Raw genomic sequence first — 20,876 nt, forward strand, 5'->3', positions numbered from 1 at the left:
CTCGTAAATCTTGTTTTAACAGGTGCGATTATTAAAATATTCAACAATTCCGGGCAACGTGACTTTTTCATAAATAACAAAAAAAAAACCAAGCCAAGTGAATATTCATATGTGTGTGTGTGTGTATTTTAGGAGTTGGAAATTTGTTTGTATTTGTTTCTGCCTAAAATACCGTTAAACCGGCTACAAAGCATTTCATTGGGGCGAATTTAAAATTTATGTGCTTTCCTTATAAATTGTGAAACTTTTTACTTACGTGTATGTGTGTGTGTGTAATTGTGTGAGCAGCCTGCTCTCCGATCCCCAGATTCGCTCTTGGATTGTTCTGCGTGTGTGTGTGTGTGTGTGCGTGTGTAATTGTGTGCAACCTGCTCTTCGAGCTCCCGATTCGCTCTTGGATTGTTTTGCTTGTGTGTGTGTGTAATTGTGTGTGCAGCCTGCTCTTCGACCGCCCGATTCGCTCTTGGATTGTTCTGCCCTGCTGACTTTGTGCCTTTGTTTCGGGTCGCCTTTAATCTTACGTTGCTTCTTGACAATTTACTCGCCACCCTTGTGAGCCCGAACATGCCGCACCTTGTCAATAATTTGGTTAGCTGTAACGCACTTTTGTTGCCTTTCGCCTTCGATGAGCTTAAACGCGCCTTATTTCCGTTTCCATCGCCGGCCATTTTTTTACATTTACTTTGGTTTTGCTGAATTTAAGCGAATCTGAAAAGGCAGCGACTTTAATGAATTACTTTTTACTCTCACTCACTTTACGTAATGCATTGTTTGCACTGCTATTCAATATGTGTTAAGAAATTTATAATGAAGTTGCGCGCAATGAACGACTATCAATTATTCTCCATGCGAGAGTGTGTGTGTGAGCGTGTCGCTTGCAGTTAATCGAATTTATTAGACCTGCCATTTGTTATCAACCTAACAAAGTGTACAGGCCCTCAAGCAACATCAGCCCCCCCCCCCCTCGACCGGATGCCAACAATAGGTTCATAATACTGCCAATGGCTGTGTCGCTGTTTTTGTGTGTATATGTGTGCTATATGGCATACACACACACATGTAAGCAGTAGCCAGCCATCGACGCTAATATTTATGACCATGTCCTTGCGGCACGTGTCTATACTAGTTAGTCGTCTTTATTATAGTCGTTAGCATGAATATTAATATATAAAAAACTTTCCTTTCGCAATAATTCAGTTGTCATTTCCCTGACGAGCCAGGTGTAACAATGACCTTTACGCATTTTCGCAAGTTCTTTCGGACTAAACTAAACTAAACTAGACTATTCCTGATAATATATATACTCTTGTTGATCAGGCAATTAGAAATTCATTAGGCCACAAGCAGACAGAAATGGAACCGCATACAAAGTACACAATGGATATATGCCATTTTGTTTACGAGGCCAGAGTCCATGTCCTGCCACACATATGGTTGTCTGGCCCGCCCCCCGTCTCTGTCGTCGCTGTGGGCGTGGCTGTATTGTGCTTTGTGTGCCTTTGTGTTTTTTATGCTGCTCACTTGTTGGCCGCACAAAAAAAAAGAAGAAGTCCAAACAAAGATGGTAATTTCATTATTCAAATGCAGCCAACATAAATGAATATATATGAGTGTGACTGACTCACCGAATGAATGAGTGAATAAGTGAATGAATGAATGACTTGCTGCGAGTCTGTTTATGATTTGTTTTACTTTTAGCTACTGCTGCACTTACCTTTGAATTTACTCCGACCTGCCCGCCTTTGAAATGCGCCGTGTCCTTTATTTGTTGCATTTGCATTTGCATTATTTTTTGTTGCAACAAACGGAAAGCCGCTTAGTGCTGCAACAAAGGGAAGGGCCACTCGGTTGAGTTTACATTGTGTCCTTTGTCTCACAGCTCTTAATCCTTTTTTGTTGATGCTCGACGAGCAGGTGACTCTAAAGTCTCTCCCTTTTAGGTGCGTCCTTTAAAGGACTTTTTAAATTCGCATATTAATAAACATCTGTTGTTCCCTTTATAATTAATTCCTAATCTATAATACCATTGCTTAAATCAAATAGTTTATCTATGTCATTTATAATTGAAGTTATTTCCATCTCTTTTTGACACTAATGCATCTGTATTTATATTTCTTTATGGCTAATGAGAGGTCAATTCATTGGCCATGCGGTCGGTCGCCTCATTGATTTGCACGGCTTTTGATTATATTTGCACTTCAATTATCGACTAGGTCGTTAAAATATAAATATCGCATTCCACTCTTGAATTTTTATGGACTGTTAGTATATTTAATGACTTTTCCAGTGGGGGAGTAAGGGGTGTAAGGGTCCAAGGGGACAAATTAAGCATTAGTCAATTTTTGGTGAGAGATTTGTTAGCTATTTACATACGAAACTATTGACGTGTTCTTAATCTGAAATATCTAGCAACTAACTCAACTCTAACAATTAAAATAGCCAACACCTGGCGTATAATTACCTGCTAAAAGCAGGCGGCAGCAGAAAATGGGAAACTCTCACAGTTCGCAGCATTGTTGATTAATTAATTTATTGACCTAAAGATTTGGCGCGTTCCACTTTATGGCTTTTGTGCGGCACATGTTATATACATATGTATAAATACCTTAGTTTGGCTTCATTAATCAGCTGAGAAGTTGAAGGATGAACTTGATGAACTTCTTTAATTCACAGAATATTTTGAGCTGAGGAGCTACAAGTAATAAATACCTTTAAGAAATATTGTAAATGCATGAATAATTCAAATCACTTAAATTCATGACAATTTAGATACTCGCAGCCATTGCCCTGTTGATTGTTAATAGCTTATTTGTTAATAATATAATATTTGTTAATAGCTTATTTGCGTGTCACTTGCTTTTGGCTGACAGTTAGTCGTTCAATTGGAAAAACAGACAATTTGAGTGTGATAATATCTTGAGATTGTCATGGAGTAAAATGGTTTTTTAAAAAATAGAATCATTGTGCTAATTATCTAATTACGAAATGTTTTTCATTGGAAGTGTTTTAAGATAACCTTATCATAGGTAGTAAAATACTGTTCGCTTTCACTTTAACAGTAGATGATAAGAAAAGAACATAACTTAAACATTTGGTTTTGTTTGCATAAACAATTATTTTTAATATGTATATACTGTGTATATATTATACTACACCTTTGTATTTATGTATAAATGTTCTCATATCTCTTCACTTGCATAGTTTTAGCGGTCAGTTAAATTTCCAGCAATGCGCACGCCCATCTCTTAAAATAAATTGTGCTCGCTCGCTCTCTGTGCTCGCAACGGTTGCCGCTCAGTGAGTTGTTTTATATGCAACATTGGGCAACGACTCTATCGTCGCCTCTTTAGCTCAGTGGTAGAGCGTTGGTCTCGTAAACCAAAGGCCGTGAGTTCAACCCTCACAGGAGGCAGTTGAATACTTGACTTTATTTTTTAAAATATTTTCTATTACATTTTATTAATGAGTATTGAGAATATTTTTAAAGATATTTTATTTTTAATTTGTTACTTCTTATTAGTTTATTTCTTTCTCTGATTCCATTTCGATTACACAAATATAATGTTCAACTTAACATTCTTTTCAATTTTAATTCACCAAAACAACACATTTCTCTAGAGTTTTCTGCGCATGTCAGTGCTCAACACGCAAAAGAGACGTGATCTTCAGACAAAGCTACTTAAAAGACAGTATTATTCACATATTACCTAGGTTCTTTAAGTGGCATTTTGTATTGCTGATTTGGCCGCGCTTTCATCGGCGCCTCTTTAGCTCAGTGGTAGAGCGTTGGTCTCGTAAACCAAAGGCCGTGAGTTCAACCCTCACAGGAGGCATCGATTGATAAGGTTTTTTTTTTAATGTTTTATTATAACTACAAATTTCATAATAATAAAAAAACTATAGAAAAAAGGTACCTGATTGTGCTAATAGATTCAGAGGGGAAAAACGTATATAAAACATATACTTTATGTCGGACTCAGTAAAATCCGCTTGGTTTGCGCTGGAGAAACATAAGTGTGTCGAAGGCATAAATAGCTCTAACGCGCAATTATTTTCCTCTACTGTTATTTTATGACCAGCACATACGCATACATATTCCGACTCATACATATACATAAAGCACGTTTGGGCCTTTAAAACTAACGGCAAATAAGAGTTGTACGCAGTTATTTTGGACTGTGTGTATGTATGGCAAATGATGCGGGCGCGCGCCTCGTAAAACGAATACATTCCATGTCTGACCCAATCTAGCGCATGTGTGTGTGTGTGTGTGTGTGTGTGTGTGTGAGTGCGTGCTTAGCACAGGCATTGACATTCATTTGCGAATGTAAGGGGCGAAATTAAGGAAAATGTTTGCGACGCCATTAAAAAAGGGAATAAAAATATATTCAACCATGCAAAAACATCTGTAAAACTGCTTTAGCTTTAAAATTTATGTCACCTTTGACTAACCAGAAAAGGTAGTTGAGATGCTTATAAGGAGATAATTATATACGGTAAGATTTTAACAATATTAATTTCTTATGATTTGCAGCCAAAGTCAATTGTTTTTTCCTAGCACAAATAAAATACGATATAAGGCAACCACAATTGGAGTGAGCTAACGTCAATTCAGGTTGCTTTTAACTCAGTTTTGAGTAATTCTTGAACTCTTGTTTTAACGCCTTTTAGCCCTTTTAAAAAGCACAAGTCAAGCTTGACTTTTCAATTAAAAAGTTTTTAATGTCAATTAAGTTTTAAGCCAAATTAAGCTCATCATATCAGCAAAGTGAACCTTCCAGCACATTTGCTCATATAAGATATAAAAGTTACCTGTTTTGACACGAGCGCCAGCTGCTTTCTGGGTTAATTAATGCGGATTTGCGGCGCTGTAAAGTATGCTTCAATATTCTTGAAAAGGGCTAACAAAATGGCGGCCTGCGGGCGTTAAATGAAATGACATAAATTTAAAGCGTCTTGCCACGACCTAGGCGGAAAAATGTCGCATTTATGAATTAATAAGGCAGCTGATGGAGCCTTGTGCTAGACATTAGCTGAGTTGGGCGCGCCTTGTGGCTGAAACTAATTGAAGGTGACTGAAGGTGCGACTGACGCAATGTGAAGCTCCTTTCCGTTCCGTTGATGATGATGATGATAATAATGATGACAGACAAAGTCACAGGCAGAGGCAGAGACAGACTGTATCGTCGACTGCGACCTGGCCAAATCAAATTAAGTTAATTTAGCGTTAAAGACAAAAGGCCATCATTTCATATAGACCCTGCCAGTCAGCCCCCTTGAATTTATGGGCGTGGCATTGCTGACAGTAATTTATATGCGTATCTCAGGCGTTTTCCTTACGTTCTTTTTTTCCCGTATATTGTTATGCCGCCATCTGCACAATTTGCATATTGTTTTAGTCCTGAGCATATACTCAATAAACAGAGCCCGAAAAAAAAATACGTGAGACGCCTCAGGTAGGATGCTTAGTATGCAGGTGGCACACGCTCACCTCGCTGTCTGCCTGTCTACATTCTGCTGCCTTATGATGCCCGATGTAAAAAGGGGCGGCATTGCACTTTCCCATTCAACATACTTCAACACGCACATTCAGAGAAAAGCATTTGCCTTTTCTCGTTTAATTTCAACATTTTGTTGTTGTTGTTGTGGGCCAGAAAATGCACGTGCACGCGCAGGACTCGCAGCGAGTCCTTTGTTCCTTTGCCCACTTACTGCGGCTCCTCGCTTGCGTAAATAAATGATTGTTGTCTGCCTTGAATTTAAACAAATGCCAGGTTGTGTTCAGTTTTATGATCTCGTTGCCTTTTCAGTTATTTAAATTTTTCCAAGCATTTAGCTGCCTTCGACGACGTGTGGCAGGCACCTGCTCTATGCACCTTTTGTATTAAGTTGTATTGTAGATAATTATCTTTGTATTTGCCTCTCTTTTTAACTGGGATATTCCATTAACAGTTCATAAATTTTGCATGAATATTGCTGCAACAATTCAATGAATAAATGAAATGTCATAAATATCTTATTATGGCTTATCATGCAGCATGAAGAGAGTCCCAATTAAACTGACATTTGAATCGATGGGCACAGCGAGTCGTCCTCTTTCTATCTCCCTCAGGGTATTATAACTTTATCGTGAAATGTGTAACGCATTGAAGAAGACATCGCCGACACCATAAAGTATATATATTCTTGATCAGTATCAACAGCCGAGTCGATATACTAGTCTCTCAGTTTTAAAGCTATTTTTATGAGATTTTGCAGAAGTGCCTCTATCTGTTGCACGCAGTATATATGTCGGAACCAGCTGGATCGGCCCAATATATCATATAGCTGCCATAGGAACGATCGGTCGAAAAGTCGGTTCTTGTATAAAAACTTTTTTGTTTATCAAGATATCTTGACCAAAACCGGCATTTATTAGTTTTACTATGCTCCTCATATTTTTGCAAAATCCTATCAACAACGGACTACTATATCGTATAGCTGCCATGGGAACGATCGGTCGAAAATTAAGTTTTTGTATGGAAAACTTTTTTGTTTTTCAAGATATCTTGACCAAACTCAGCATTTAGAGATTTCACCATGTTCCCCATATTTATAAAAAATCTTATTTATATCGGACCACTATATCATATAGCTGCCATAGGAACGATCGGTCGAAAATTAAGTTTTTGTATGGAAAACTTTTTTATTTTTCAAGATATCTTGACCAAACTCAGCATTTAGAGATTTCACCATGTTCCCCATATTTACAAAAAATCTTATTTATATCGGACCACTATATCATATAGCTGCCATAGGAACGATCGGTCGAAAAGTAGGTTCTTGCATGGAAACTTTTTTGTTTTCAATCTATTTTCACTGTGCTTCTTAGATACGGGCAAACCACTATGAGCATTATGAAAAAGGTTGGGTCTGCAAGGGTATTAAGTGTTCGGCGTGCCGCAGATAGCCCTTCTGTATCGTTCTGTTTACTTAAAGGGCACAATTTATATATAATCCCATACAATTTTCTATATGTTTGTACAATTGAACACTGCGAAACGAAAATTGCATTTCCACATCTTATAACAGAAAGTTTAATTTTATAGTTATTTTATTTGTAGTATATTTTTTTTTACATAGATTTAGCTTGTCGCACTTTGATAGACTGTTGGCGCCTATTTATGATCATAATACGTTTACTTTTTTTAGATAAAAGTTAATTTCGTTTTACAGCTCATTAATACATATATAATTTATTTACTTGCTTTTTTTTGTTTTGTGTAATATGCTCACTGAACTTAATGCTAAACATATATAGATAATTCAATATCGACAATTGATTTAAATATATGCATGTATACGAATACGCGCTAGGTTTCCTCATAACATAACTATAGTGGGGCTTAAAAGTTGATTTAAGTATAATCCCAAACATTTTGCTATAATGTACATTATACATACATATCTGACATTTAAACGATGTGAACTATTTCATTTTATACAATTATCATTTAAGACCAATTATATGTGGTAGTTCCCTTCAAGCCTTGTCGAGTTGCCTGCAAATGTTTATGCACACATATGTAAATATTTATTTGAAATTTGAACAGAAATTTAAACGCATCACAATTTCAGCAGGGTAAACTATTGACAGCAATATATATTGATATATTGATTGTTCTGGGGGTTATTCAATGACAGTCGAAACATCAACTTAAACACTTTACAAAGTTCAGCAAATTTTTAGCATTTTCGTGGAAGTTCTTTCGGTCAATTTTTGGCAAAATATATATATATATATAAATAATTTCGAAGACATGCTTGGGGAACTCTGTAAATAGCTGTAAAAAATAATGATTCGATTTCTTAAAGTTGTTAAGTTAAATTCCGCCTATTCACATTTGATAAAGTCCAATTAATAACAATATTTAAATGATGATATTTTTTGAATGAATCCTTTATATATTCAACTAGTCCTTTTTCCATTCTAACTTTTAATCACTTAGACTTTTCAAGATATTTATGCTTAATGGCATTTGGCTGACAATTTTTTGATGCTCCTAACTTTCTTTCAGTTTTTTTTGGCAAGAAATATGGAATTCATATTGGAGTCAAGTATTATGTATATACTCAATATTGTATATTTGACATTATTTTGTTATTAATTGTCAGTTTAAAAAGCGTTGTAAGTGTTTGTTTCCTTGTATATTTTTCTGTACTTTGATTAATACTTATTGAAATTCAGTTGCTATTTGACTTTTTTTCTAATTATTTATCCTTGAACAATTTACCATAAATTACCATAGGTTTCTTCTAAGAAATCATTCGCTTTACTTGCGGGAAAGATTGCATATTAACTGACTTTCCTTTATATGTTATTTACTGAAGAAGTGACCCGTATTTAAATAGTTGCTTTTAGTTGGTTTTTGTTTAAATAGCCGATAAATTCTTACAGTTTGTCTAGAGCTGATCCTACTTATATAGGTAAAAACATGTTTGTAAATTTATTTCTAGATTTCTTCAAATTACGTTTGTTTACGTTTGCTCTGGTTTATTTCATTAACATTCGCATTTCCCCAAATTTATAATTACTAATTTCCTGTAATTGATTTAACAATTCAAAAATCATAACTTATTCGCTTTACGCACTCAGGATAACATCGAATACTTGTTATATTCATCAGCCGCTGCTTTGCGTATAATAATTCATTCGCATAATTCACTAGGATTCAAAACTGCTTTGATTAATCGGAACTAGGCATGGGTAAATAAACTGCTTACTCTCAGGTAAACCGCTTGGGTATTTGCCTATGGGGATTGTTACATAATTTTGTACGCTTAAAATGTTCCCATCGGAATATAAAGGTGGGCTCAAATCATTTAAGATTAAAAGATTCTTCTTAGTTCCTCAATGCTAAAAAACGAATTTCGATTTGATGAAAATTCTATTCAGATTAGGCCAATAGGTAAATTTGGTGACAAATGCTTTGTTTTCCTCTCTCCCTTTCGCAAATATTTGCCGGAAGAGTCGTATCTAAATTATAGTTAATCGTATCACAAACAGAAAAGAACTTCTACAGCTGCTTAGTCCCGAATGAAAACAAATTCATTGTAGTGATTCCATCGATTCTCCTCCGCATCCACGCCTGGCTTGGGCTCTGCCGCAGAGCCAGCGGTGCCGGAGCCACAGCTGCCGGCCATGCGATACCCGTGATCGTGCAGATTATCGAAAGCCTGCTCGATGAAGCAGTGCTTTAGGAAGAAGCGCGACGTATAGCGATCCGGACCACCGTGATCGGGATCTCGGGATTCATTCAGCGTGTCGCCGAATACCTCGCGACACTGGGCGACACGGCCGCAGACCAAGATGCGCGACAGCTTGCGGAACTTGACATCGGCCAGGCCATCCTTGCCGAACTGGAAACTGCCGCGGTAGCCAATCGTGATGCAGCCCGGCGGCCGGGCATCGCGGTCGCCGCGTATGCACTCCAGCATGGCGGCCAACTTGAAGTGCTCAGCTTCGCGCTGCAGGCGCTGGCGTTCACGGAAACCCTCCGGCAAATTCAGCGCCTTGTCGCGCAGATAGTCCAATATATAGCGGAAAAGGACACCGTCACGGTCCAGGAAATAACGGCCCTTGCTGTCCTTGGCCAGCGACTCGCGACCCTCCGGGCCAGCAAACAGCTCGTACAGCAGCGTCCCCTTCTCCTGCAGCAGGGTCGTCAGCGTCGTCGTGTAGTGGACCCCGCCAACATTCAATTCCACAATTTCGGGCATAGCTTAAACTTCAATATTAACCGTTTGCCTGTATTTACCGTTCAGTTCAGTTCTCACTTCTAGCACATATGGGAAATGCGTGATTCGCAGTTAAATGCCTTCGCTCGGTGGCGATGTCTACACTCACAGGATTTTCTGTTCGCACAGATTGGCTTGTTGCTGTTTTTGTTGTATGGTTTATGGCTTTGGCACGCGCTGTTATCTAGCTTCGATTCCGATCGACCGTTTCGTCCGTTTCGCGTGTCCGCACTCGCTGAGCTCTCGTGTCGAACTGGCCTCCTGCCTGCCTGCCTGGCAAACGTTCTCTCGCTGGTGTGGTGTAAAAATATGTGTGTATGCATTGTAGAAACTGTCGGGAGAGTCAGCGCAGCTTCGGAGGCGGAGAGATTGCGAGAAAGAGAGAGAGAGGCGCGTGAGTCGCGCACACGTTGCATTTGTTTTGTTATTGAATAACATTTTGTTTAACAAGTGGTTAAATTCTCCAATGTTCAGCTATATATTTTGGGCAAGGGCCTTGAGAGAACGTTATGCATATGTGCGATTGATGAGTGCTTGACGCAGCGACCAGGTGTTGTTTTGTTTGGTTAGTGGCATCAAGTGTTGCATGCAACCAGCACTCATACGCAGTGGGGCGCATCGAACTGGAGAATACTCGTTCGGTCAGCCAACCAGGCCATTTCCTAATTGACATGCACACACGCCTTTAAACCTCGGCTGTCCATTTTTGGGGCAACAGGCGTTGACGATTTGGCACCTTGGCACTGACATTTGCCCATTTACCCATTTGCCCATCAGGCCACAGCAAACGTGCCTTGCACGACTAAACGCAACTGGTTGGGCTCCCTCCCTTCTCCTCCCCACTTGGCCCACTTTGTGCTTGAGGCTGGAACTGGCCCCCCGTTGGCTGCTTGCCAAACGGACAGCATGTTGGCAGATTTGTCTGCCTGGCTGTTCTCACGCTTACCTGCGGCAAGTTAACAATTCATATGCCTGTTGACAGACACTGAACATTGCCTTGGCGACTCGACCAGCTCATTGGGCAGCCGTTCAAGGGGGGCGGGGTCAGTATTAGCCCCAGATGGCCATCCTAAAAACCAGCCAGAGCAAAAGCAGGCCCAAAAAACTTCGTTTGTGCTTTAAACTTGACTCACATGAACACACACACACACACGCATACCCGTAGGTTTAATTGAAGTGAAAACTTTCGCTTGAGACAACATTTTGGCCACTGAATAGTGTCCCAGCTGCGGCGACTATTTGAGTATGTTCAAGCAAACCCAAACTCCTTTTTGCAGGTTTCGTTTGTGCTGATTCAGTTCATTTCCGTTTCCTAGCACCTGCCTCTTTTGAGTGCTGGTTGATGCCCTTCAACATGTTTTCCCTGGCTCGCAGTCGCTTATCAGTCGCCTGTTAGGCTCGGTCACCTTGGCTGGCCCCTGACGGGGTCCTTTAGTCATTGTGCCGTAGAATTTGCGGTTTTTAGGAACACACACATTAAGATGGCAGCAACAATTTACGCGCCATTACGCGGCACGTGCTCTGTGTATGTACGGAAGGGAGAGAGAACACAAGAGAGCAAGAAAGAGAGAGAGAGAGAGAGCATGAGGACCAGAGGTAGAGGCAGAAGAGAACATAAGTACTTTTGTGGCCAGTGTGAGTGCACTGCTCTCATGCTCTTATGGCTGCGGTCTGTGGCTCACCCTCCCGAAACTCGAGCGTTGCGCAATCTTCCCGCCGCGATGCTTTTTGGCTGCCTGGAAATTGATTTTGTTTACACAAGTATGAGTGTGTGTGCGTGTGCGTGTGCGTGCGTGTGTGTGTGCTGGTGCGTGTGCGTGTATTTGTCTGTGAGCATGTCGCATCTTGTTTTGACAACACGCCAAATTGTCGCTTCAGAGTAGCAAAAAGGAGCTCACGTGCTGCTTCTGATTTGTTTGTTTACCTTTGAGCAATCTCCAGAGTATAACGTGTAAAGCAGGCTAATCACAATTACCTGGAGAAACTCTTAAAAACAAGCGCTTGTAGATTTTAATATTTTTCAAAAGCAAAGCAAAAACATTTTATCACTTTTCAAACAGATTATTACGAACAAGTTACGAACTGGCATCCTGTCAATTACAATGATAATTAAATAAATTACAAAGCAAAGCAAAAACATTTTATCACTTTTCAAACAGATTATTACGCACAAGTTACGAACTGGCATCCTGTCAATTACAAGGATAATAGATCATATGGCAAATACATGTCAGTATTCACATTATTGCTGTTTCATTCTGAATGCAGTCAGTGTGAACATTTGTTACTCATTCGCAGCGTTGCACAAATATTCAATGCATATTTCATGCCTGATTGCCTGATCGATGTCCAAAATAGCATTTCCTATCTCTCAAGGTTTCCACTGTCAATCAAAACTTTGCTGCAAATGGCGAATTTGTTTTTGTGCAACGAGATTGCCCAATGCCAAACAACGGAATTTCAAGGCAGGCAAATAAAAACATGCATACATACATACACACATACATACATACAGGCTTTCATTCTTATATACACGCAACTGACAGCCCTTAAATATTGACACAACTAATGTGAGGCGAATTGCAATTGTTGTCGGAAGATAGAAGATGGAAGAGCAGGAGCCACCGATTAGCCGAGTCGGCTATTGATTTACGCCGTGGTCGATGTAGCCAGTGATTACTGTCCATTGTGTGGCATGGATAATTGCCAGAAGTTAGAGCACAGGCGACTTAAGAATATACGCCAAGAACTTTTCTAATGTGTGACAAAGAGATGAGGCATGTTTGTGTGTGCGCTGCCGGGCTTCTTGTCTGTGCATCCTCAAGGTACTCGTCTTCTGAAAGCCTGCACGCGCCGCTGCGCACGCGAGGAATGCAAATGTGCGCCGGGCTGCTGGGCAATTTAACACCATGCAATCCTCGGCGTTAAGGCGCCGCGGGGAAGGACGTACATGGCAATAGATTTAATGGCAGTGCCTGGCATGTAAATAAAAAATGCATAAGTATGCAGCGAACAGCAACAAACAAAAACATGGTGAGAGACCGAGACGGCCACGGAGACGCGGCCAGGGATTTCAGTATTTACATATATGAAAAAGACGAGAGAGAGAGAGAGAAAGAGAGTGCAAAAAATGGAACGGGACAGACAGTTTGTCTGCGTGCGTTATCGTAGAAGCTGATTTTATTTACTGCCTGCAGCAACAGTTTGACTGAGAGTGCCGCCTCTCCTCCCTGCCCCCTCCTCGTAAATGATGTTGCATGTTGCAGAGGCATTGTGCACGAAGGACATTCCCAAAAGTACGTGTATATACGTATATACGTTATATAGCATGCCTGGTGCTCCAAGCTGCTATAAATAGATGCATTCGTTATAAAAAATAAGAGACTCTCTTGCTTTATGCAATTTAAGTGGATTATTCAAAGCCGACAAAGTTAATGCCTGCCAGTGTGCCCCAGGCTATACAAAAATATATATGTACGTAGTTGCAAAAATATTTGGCAGCACTGTTTGCGTATAAATTGTTTGGAAAACTTTATAATGTAAATGTTGCCCATTAGTTTGAGTTTAAGCTGGTTATTAACTTTTGCTGTATTCAGCTTGTGGACTCAATGTTTGTTTAAAATCACTAAAGAATTTGCTCATTTAAAAGTTATTTTAAATTAAATATCAGAGTTGCAGCGAGTTCTATTTGCTAAATTGAGAGAACTTAATCAAGACTGTTCTCATTTTAATCCTTTGCAAAGCAGAAAGAATGTCAACTATCTTTGAAAAGACGCTGCGGCGAATTCGTATGCTGCTGCAAATGTAATTTGCCTCAATTCTTCCTCTATGTGTGTGAATGTATGTACCTACAACACGCTGCGACATTCGCCGCGCGAATTCACATTCGCTGCAGACAGTCGAAAAGCAAATGCAAAACTATAAAAACTAAATTTAGCTATGCAATAAAAATTACTCGCAAGAAAAACTGTACGTACAATACCAAAAATTTAACGAGTCTATTAAAAAGCAATTAATGAATTGATTATTAATTGCATTTACTGCAAAAGCAATCAACGATCGGATGCCGCATCTATTCACGGGGGGCCAGCCCCGCCCCTCGGCGGTCCACTGGGCCATTTGGTTGATTTCTCTGTGCGCCTTCACAAGTCTGTTGGACATCTGTCGAGCCGAGCGAACCAATGTGGGTGAGTTGGGCGCTAAAAAACTAGGAGAATTTATTGTTTTTCGGCAAAAAATGGTTATGTAATCGAAAATGTATACAGCGCCCTGCAAATATTGCTAGCACTTTCCGTGTGTGTGAGTGTATTGGTCCATGTGTGTGTGTGTGTGCGTGTATTTTATGCAGCAACGGAAGAAACATATGGCACATGCGGCGAATTGGGCGCATTTGTTTCTGGCCCTGTAGAATTCGTAAACAGAATTTGCAAAGCAAAATAAAAACAAAATCGACAAACTATGAATAGCTGCGCACTTCTTTCTTTTTTGTTTACAATAGGTCTTATTTATGAAAACACCAACCCCGATCTTGAGAAAATTTTCCACCTAGCCATTGGCAAGGCGAACGAGGAGAACGAAGAACTTAAGCTGCACGGCGTGGCCGTGGCCATTGAGCCAAGCAATGCCTTCGAGACCTCCAAGAAGTTATGCAAAATGCTAAGGGTAGGCCAGAATCTATGACATATTGCAAAACAAAGTTATGATTTACATTTTTGCAGCAAAATTTAGTGGCAGTCTTTGGACCCACGACAAATCGAGCGGCTCGTCACGCATTGAGCATTTGCGATGCCAAGGAGCTACCTTTTCTGGACACACGCTGGGACTTTGGTGCCCAGTTGCCCACCATCAACCTGCATCCGCATCCAGCACAATTGGGAGTTGCGCTCAAAGATCTGGTCACTGCACTTGGCTGGGAGAGCTTCACCATCATCTACGAGTCGGGCGAGTATCTGGTCACAGTCAATGAGCTGCTGCAGATGTATGGCACAGTTGGTCCGACCATAACACTTCGTCGCTATGATCTGGATCTCAATGGCAACTATCGCAATGTGCTGCGGCGCATACGTAACTCAGAGGACGATTCATTCGTGGTGGTTGGATCGATGGAAACGCTGCCCGAGTTCTTCAAGCAGGCGCAGCAAACAGGCTTGCTGACCAGCGACTATCGCTATATCATTGGGAATCTCGATTGGCACACCATGGACTTGGAGCCCTATCAGCATGCCGACTCCAACATAACCGGGTTGCGCTTCGTTTCACCAGCGAATGGACAGGTGCTGGAGGTGGCTAAGGCATTGTACGAGAGTGAAGAGCCCTTCCAAAATGGTAAATCTGCGTAATCTCTGTGTAATCTAAAGTGTAGCTATCCCTTGCTGACAATCCATGGAAGCCCAGAATCCATTCATATGAGCCGCATATAAATAATTGAATCTACAGTAAAAATGATAAATGCAAATGACCATTGAACCATTTATGTACGTTATCCTTGCAGTGTCGTGTCCTCTGACCAACAGCATGGCCCTCATCTACGACGGCATTCAGCTGCTGGCCGAGACATACAAACATGTTAACTACCGACCTATACCCCTGAGCTGTGGGGACGACAGTGCCTGGGACAATGGCTACACGCTCGTCAACTATATGAAGTCGGTGAGTGAAACATAGCGGGAAACATGGCAACTAACGCTTCATAAAACATAAACATATGTACACAGTTGACGCTCAACGGCCTCACGGGCCCCATTCACTTTGACTACGAGGGTCTGCGCACGGATTTCCAGTTGGAGGTCATCGAGCTGGGCGTCTCGGGCATGCAGCAAATTGGGCAGTGGAGCACTGAGGCCGGCTTTGAAATGAATCGTCCCGCACCAGCGCATACCCTCGAGCCAGATATGCGCTCGCTGATGAATAAGAGCTTTGTGGTCGTCACGGCCATTGTGGGTAGCAATTGTTGGCAACAGTTGATGATGTTTTTTAATAACCGATCATTTTTTGCTCTGCAGAGTGAACCGTATGGCATGCTGAAGGAAACCGCCGAGAAGCTGGAGGGCAACGCTCAGTTCGAAGGTTTCGGCATCGAATTGATTGATGAGCTCTCCAAGAAGTTGGGCTTCAGCTACACCTTCTATTTGCAGCCGGACAATAAATACGGTGGCATAGATCCCAAAACTGGCGAATGGAATGGCATGCTACGCGAAATAATAGACAACGTAAGTTCCTGTCTGGGGATTGCCCATAAATCCAATCATCTATATCAATGTGTTTACCTCTCCCTCGGGCCTAGATATCGGGAATCACGAATAACGTTATTAACATAATTGTCCCCTTCCGCCAAATAACAATTTATCTTATCAATAGATTGTTCATTATTAATCCAATTTCTATTCCCATAAATTATGATGGTTCAATTAGTAAAAGGGCTCTGTGTGAATTAAATCAATGTGTGTGTGTTTGTGTGTGTGTGTGTGTGTGTGTGTGTGTGTGTGTGTGAGTGTACGCAAGTTCAAGAACTTGTCAATAATTGTTAATCAACACCAAAAAGTTGCCTGTTATTGGAAAAAGCATTCAAATTGTTGTCGATAAAAACATAAATTCAACATTTTTCTAATTAAATCAAGGAATTGATAAGCATCGTTATTTTTGAATATGTATATCAGACCCTAATTTGCATGATTTTTGTATTCCATGCACAGGTAAATAATACAATTAATAATTAATATAGTTGCGCACGGCGAATGTGTAATATTTACGTATTCATTTCAATTTGCATTTCAATATATTAAGCGAAAAAATGTGAGAATTTGTAATTGATAATACATTTTTGATAACATAATTAATTAGCGCGCTGACATGGGCATAACCGATTTGACCATGACATCCGAGCGGGAGAGCGGCGTGGACTTCACGATTCCCTTTATGAATCTGGGTAAGTCCGCATCGACTTGTGATTTGTCATATTCTAAAGTCTTTGCTATATTATTTCAGGCATAGCTATATTATTTCGCAAGCCGATGAAGGAGCCCCCCAAGCTGTTCTCCTTTATGTCGCCGTTCTCCGGCGAGGTTTGGCTTTGGCTGGGACTCGCTTACATGGGCGTATCCATCAGCATGTTTGTTCTGGGCCGCATGTCGCCAGCCGAATGGGACAATCCATATCCATGTATAGAGGAGCCCACCGAACTGGAGAATCAATTTAGCTTTGCCAATTGCCTATGGTTCTCAATTGGTGCGCTCCTGCAGCAAGGATCCGAGCTGGCTCCCAAGTGAAAATTATGAAAATTTAATTCAATGATCTTTTCCAAACTAATTTCCTTTTGAAATGTGCTTGCAGAGCGTTCTCTACGCGTGCCGTGGCCTCCTCTTGGTGGTTCTTTACGCTTATTTTGGTTTCCTCCTATACGGCAAACCTTGCCGCCTTTCTCACAGTCGAATCGCTCGTAACGCCAATAGAGGATGCCGAAGACTTGTCGGAGAATAAGGGCGGTGTCAATTATGGCGCCAAAAATGGCGGCAGCACCTTTACCTTCTTTAAAGTAAGCACATGTCTATACATTCACGATGCAAGCTACATTAATTGTTTTTTAAAGGACGCGAAATTTCCCACGTACCAGAAAATGTACGAGTTCATGAAGGACAACCCACAATATATGACGAATTCGAATCAGGAAGGCGTCGATCGCGTCGAGAATAGCAACTATGCATTCCTCATGGAGTCCACGACAATTGAATACATCACAGAACGGCGTTGCACACTGACCCAGGTGGGGGCACTCCTCGATGAGAAGGGCTACGGCATTGCCATGCGAAAGAGTAGGTAGCTCCAACCTATTTTGTTTTCCTAGCTAATGAGCCCCTTCTTTTATAGACTGGCCTTACCGCGACGTCTTGAGCCAGGCGATACTCGAGCTGCAGGAGCAGGGTGTCCTGACCAAAATGAAGACCAAGTGGTGGAAGGAGAAGCGTGGCGGTGGCGCCTGCTCGGTAAGTGTTCGCATATCCGAAAGGACTTTGTCTTTTCCCTCGGGTATAGAATGTGTCTGTGTCTGTCTGTGTGTGTGTGTGTGTGCGCGCAGGATGCAGGCGGAGAGGCTGGCGCAGTGGCCCTCGAGATAAGCAATCTGGGCGGCGTTTACTTGGTGCTGGGCGTGGGCGCCGCCTTCGGCGTATTTGTGTCCCTCCTGGAGATGTTGCTGGGTGTCAAGGAGCGCAGCAATGAGAACAAGGTACTGCCAATGCTTTTCGGTTATCTGGTACGCGTTCGCTTTGGCGACCATTTCGCTTTATTACGTAGTTGGCCTGTATCCCAAACACACCCACACACACACACACACACAGACACACACACACACACGCACACATATACACATGCACCAACACCTCGTTATGTTCCATCACAATTTCCGCCATCGCTGCTGACATTGAGCACAGGAGGTTGCGGATTCAGATGCCTCCTCGCTGGGCTTTGCGAATTTGGGTGGCGTGTATCTGGTCATGTTCGTGGGCAGCTGCTTTGCCAGTATTTATGGCCTGATTAACTGCTTGCTCAGCATCTACTGGACCGCGCGAGAGAACAAGGTAACGAGCAGGCGAGGTGGACGCTCTAAAAATATATACATATATATATTAACAGCTATCCAGCTCCGCCGACGCGTTGGAAGGGAAGCTTCTGTGTCGTGACTAAAAAATGGGCTTGGGCATAAAGGTCAATTGTGACTTTAATAACGAATATTTTTCACCGACTTATGGGGAAGCCAATCGATATCATCAGCTCGGCGACCTAACTCAAGCTAATTTTCATATATATTCATATTAACAGCAACTCAAACTTTCAATAACAATCTGTTCTCATATTTGACTAGTTGTTCGATATGCTTTGCATGGCAGCTTACCATAATGAATGCATGCCTACCGTTTCCAAGGATAGCTCAATCCTCATCAATCGTTAATTGAGTTTCGTATATATTCGTAGGTCAACTTCAAGGACGAGCTTCTGGATGAATTTCGCTTTATTATACAATGTTCGGGTAACACCAAGGCGGTTAAATATCCCAAAAACTCGGGCAGCTCACACTCGAGTGGAAGCGCCAAGTCAAAGGGATCTTCGCTATCTGTGGACACTTTGCCAGAGGATGATGTGGAGGCAGTCAAGGATAAGCGCGAAAAAACTGCAAAAAATTAGACAACATTCAATTTTAGTAACTCCCCTTGAAAGTTTGTATTCATAGCTAATAAAATCGTTGAAAAGCTTTGTATTAAGCTTTCACCGAGAGCTTAATTGTGCTTTTTCTTCGAAGCCGAGTCAAAAGCAGAGCTTTATTTATGTGCTTTCATTAGACATATCTTCACACATAGATGGCGTAATTAATTTTGTGGGAAGAATCATGCATCGAAAAGCCAAATATAACTTGAATTAGTATTAACTGAAATACGGAAACAAGTCAGAAAGTCAAAACATTTAATAATCTTTTAAATACCAATATATTTAATAGGTTTTTAATAATCTTGCATATTTGAGTATAATGCCATATATGTAATAACATACACACATAATATCATTAATTGTTTATTTTTTGTTGTTTTTTTTTTCATTTGTATAACCACGTTCCGTTTCTGATAGACACTTAGATATTGAAAGGTAAAATTGTACGAAGTTTTCGTATAAATTATGTATAGGTATATATACCCCTTGTTTTGTATGTATTTAGTGGGGTATTCAAGCTTTTGATGTGTATGTAAATATGTATAGATTGTATAATACAGGGTTTAAATATCCATTGAAGTAAGTTTTAACTAGCTACTACATATTTCGGCTAAACAGGCACACACACACACACACACACACACACGCACACACAAAGGACTAATGAGGCGTCAAGATGTTGCTAGTATTTTGTCATACATTTTGATTAATTTAGGTATTTTGAACGTTACTTTATATATTTGATATATATTTCTATATAATGATATATTTGAAAATCTTTAATTTGGGTTGCCAAAAAATTAACTACATCAACAAAATATAAAAGCAATAGAAATAGTTGTTGTAAATGTACAATATTTATGTGTCGTACATATTTGAAGCATTTGTCGAATTAATGCCACACCATTTTATTATGTCCTACGTGGACTGCCTCATCAGGGAATTATTTAAGTTTCTAGATCTGCTTTCAAATCAACAATTGAATTCGATTTATATTTATTTATGCTGCCTGTACGTGGATTGACAAAAATAATAATTTGAATTGCTGAAAGGCTTTTAAGGAATTCAATTATTTCAGCATACCAACATGTGTTTCAATATACATAGATCAAATATCTTCAGTTAAACATAACTCTTTGATCCATCATAAAGTACTTGTTTTTAATTATAGTTGTTTGCATTTGTTGTTTATATATTCTTAATGCGGAGTTTAAGTTGACTTTGATTTCATTTTCTTTGTGTGATTGTTTGTGTACAATTAGGTATCGAATGGAATTTCATGTTGGTCAGAGTTTTTTTTTGGGGGCGCACACACAGTAGGCGTGTCTTCGGTGGGTGTGTCAACGTTTTAGTTAATAAGTGTATATGTAAGATAATTGCAAACTATAAATGAAAGAAACAATCGATTTAATTTAACAAGTCTCATTTAAGCAAACTGTTGACAATAAGTTATTGAATGTTGGCTTGTAAAAGTATTTTCGAGTGAAAGCAAAATGATTACAAATTCTTTTTAAGCTCGTAGAGTTTGTCATTGGTCTCGTATAAAAGTTTTTGAATTGTGTACTCTTTTTTTTTAAGGTTTGGCTAAAGCTTAAACATATACAAACGGCAACAATTTATAAATATTTTTGTATTTTTGACATAACTCTTTTTGTTTGTGGTTATTATTAATAACATATTGCAAGGGACTTAAAGCTTTTTAGCTAAATATATATATTTAGTTACACATTTAAAGCGCTTGTATATTTTTGTAAAATAGGCTGCTGCAAATTGTTTGGAAATTGCCGAGGAACCATAACATATGATCCTGAGTTATTTTACTTGAATATATATATAATAGCTTCTTTTTCTTCGCATAAATTTTGGTGTTTCCTTCAAAAAGTGTAAAGAAATTTTGTTTG

At 40.1% G+C, this 20,876-nt stretch overlaps 2 protein-coding genes and 2 non-coding genes across 7 annotated transcripts; 3 read left to right on the forward strand and 1 right to left on the reverse strand.

Moving 5' to 3' along the window:
• The first annotated feature begins 3,340 nt into the window (after nt 1-3,340).
• TRNAT-CGU (transfer RNA threonine (anticodon CGU)) lies at nt 3,341-3,412 on the forward strand. The gene has a single exon. It is a non-coding gene; the product is annotated as a tRNA-Thr (tRNA).
• A 349-nt stretch (nt 3,413-3,761) lies between these two features.
• TRNAT-CGU (transfer RNA threonine (anticodon CGU)) lies at nt 3,762-3,833 on the forward strand. The gene has a single exon. It is a non-coding gene; the product is annotated as a tRNA-Thr (tRNA).
• Nucleotides 3,834-7,075: 3,242 nt separating this feature from the next.
• Ktl (BTB/POZ domain-containing protein Ktl) lies at nt 7,076-10,018 on the reverse strand. The gene has a single exon (XM_064694624.1). The coding sequence runs from the start codon at nt 9,757-9,759 to the stop codon at nt 9,067-9,069; it is 693 nt and encodes a 230-aa protein (XP_064550694.1). The 5' UTR covers nt 9,760-10,018; the 3' UTR covers nt 7,076-9,066.
• A 3,627-nt stretch (nt 10,019-13,645) lies between these two features.
• Nucleotides 13,646-19,044, forward strand: Grik (grik). Of its 4 annotated transcripts, XM_064694311.1 has the most exons (15): nt 13,646-13,746; nt 13,827-13,964; nt 14,276-14,439; nt 14,496-15,102; nt 15,269-15,426; nt 15,492-15,713; nt 15,780-15,986; nt 16,618-16,702; nt 16,762-17,038; nt 17,107-17,308; nt 17,363-17,585; nt 17,641-17,756; nt 17,849-17,998; nt 18,204-18,350; nt 18,745-19,044. In XM_064694311.1, exons 2-15 carry the CDS (start codon nt 13,841-13,843, stop codon nt 18,952-18,954), a joined length of 2,892 nt encoding a protein of 963 aa, XP_064550381.1. In that variant the 5' UTR covers nt 13,646-13,746; nt 13,827-13,840; the 3' UTR covers nt 18,955-19,044. The 4 variants fall into 4 exon arrangements, with proteins under 4 accessions (XP_064550381.1, XP_064550382.1, XP_064550384.1 ...); XM_064694312.1 differs by lacking the exon at nt 18,204-18,350; XM_064694314.1 differs by lacking the exon at nt 17,849-17,998.
• The last annotated feature ends 1,832 nt before the right edge of the window (nt 19,045-20,876 follow it).

This window comes from Drosophila montana, unplaced genomic scaffold (genome assembly GCF_035044405.1).
Source record: "Drosophila montana isolate Dmon_TW-CO22-7 unplaced genomic scaffold, ASM3504440v1 contig_3733_1, whole genome shotgun sequence".
In the NCBI taxonomy this organism is placed as follows: Eukaryota; Metazoa; Arthropoda; class Insecta; order Diptera; family Drosophilidae; genus Drosophila; species Drosophila montana.

Excerpts from the sequence above, each read along its gene's own strand:
- Ktl (XM_064694624.1), bottom strand. The coding sequence starts at position 9,759 with ATGCCCGAAATTGTGGAATTGAATGTTGGCGGGGTCCACTACACGACG.
- Grik (XM_064694311.1), top strand. The coding sequence starts at position 13,841 with ATGCCGCATCTATTCACGGGGGGCCAGCCCCGCCCCTCGGCGGTCCAC. Across the intron at positions 14,440-14,495 it reads AGTTATGCAAAATGCTAAGG|CAAAATTTAGTGGCAGTCTT; the intron begins GTAGGCCAGAAT and ends ACATTTTTGCAG. Across the intron at positions 17,999-18,203 it reads AGCGCAGCAATGAGAACAAG|GAGGTTGCGGATTCAGATGC; the intron begins GTACTGCCAATG and ends CATTGAGCACAG.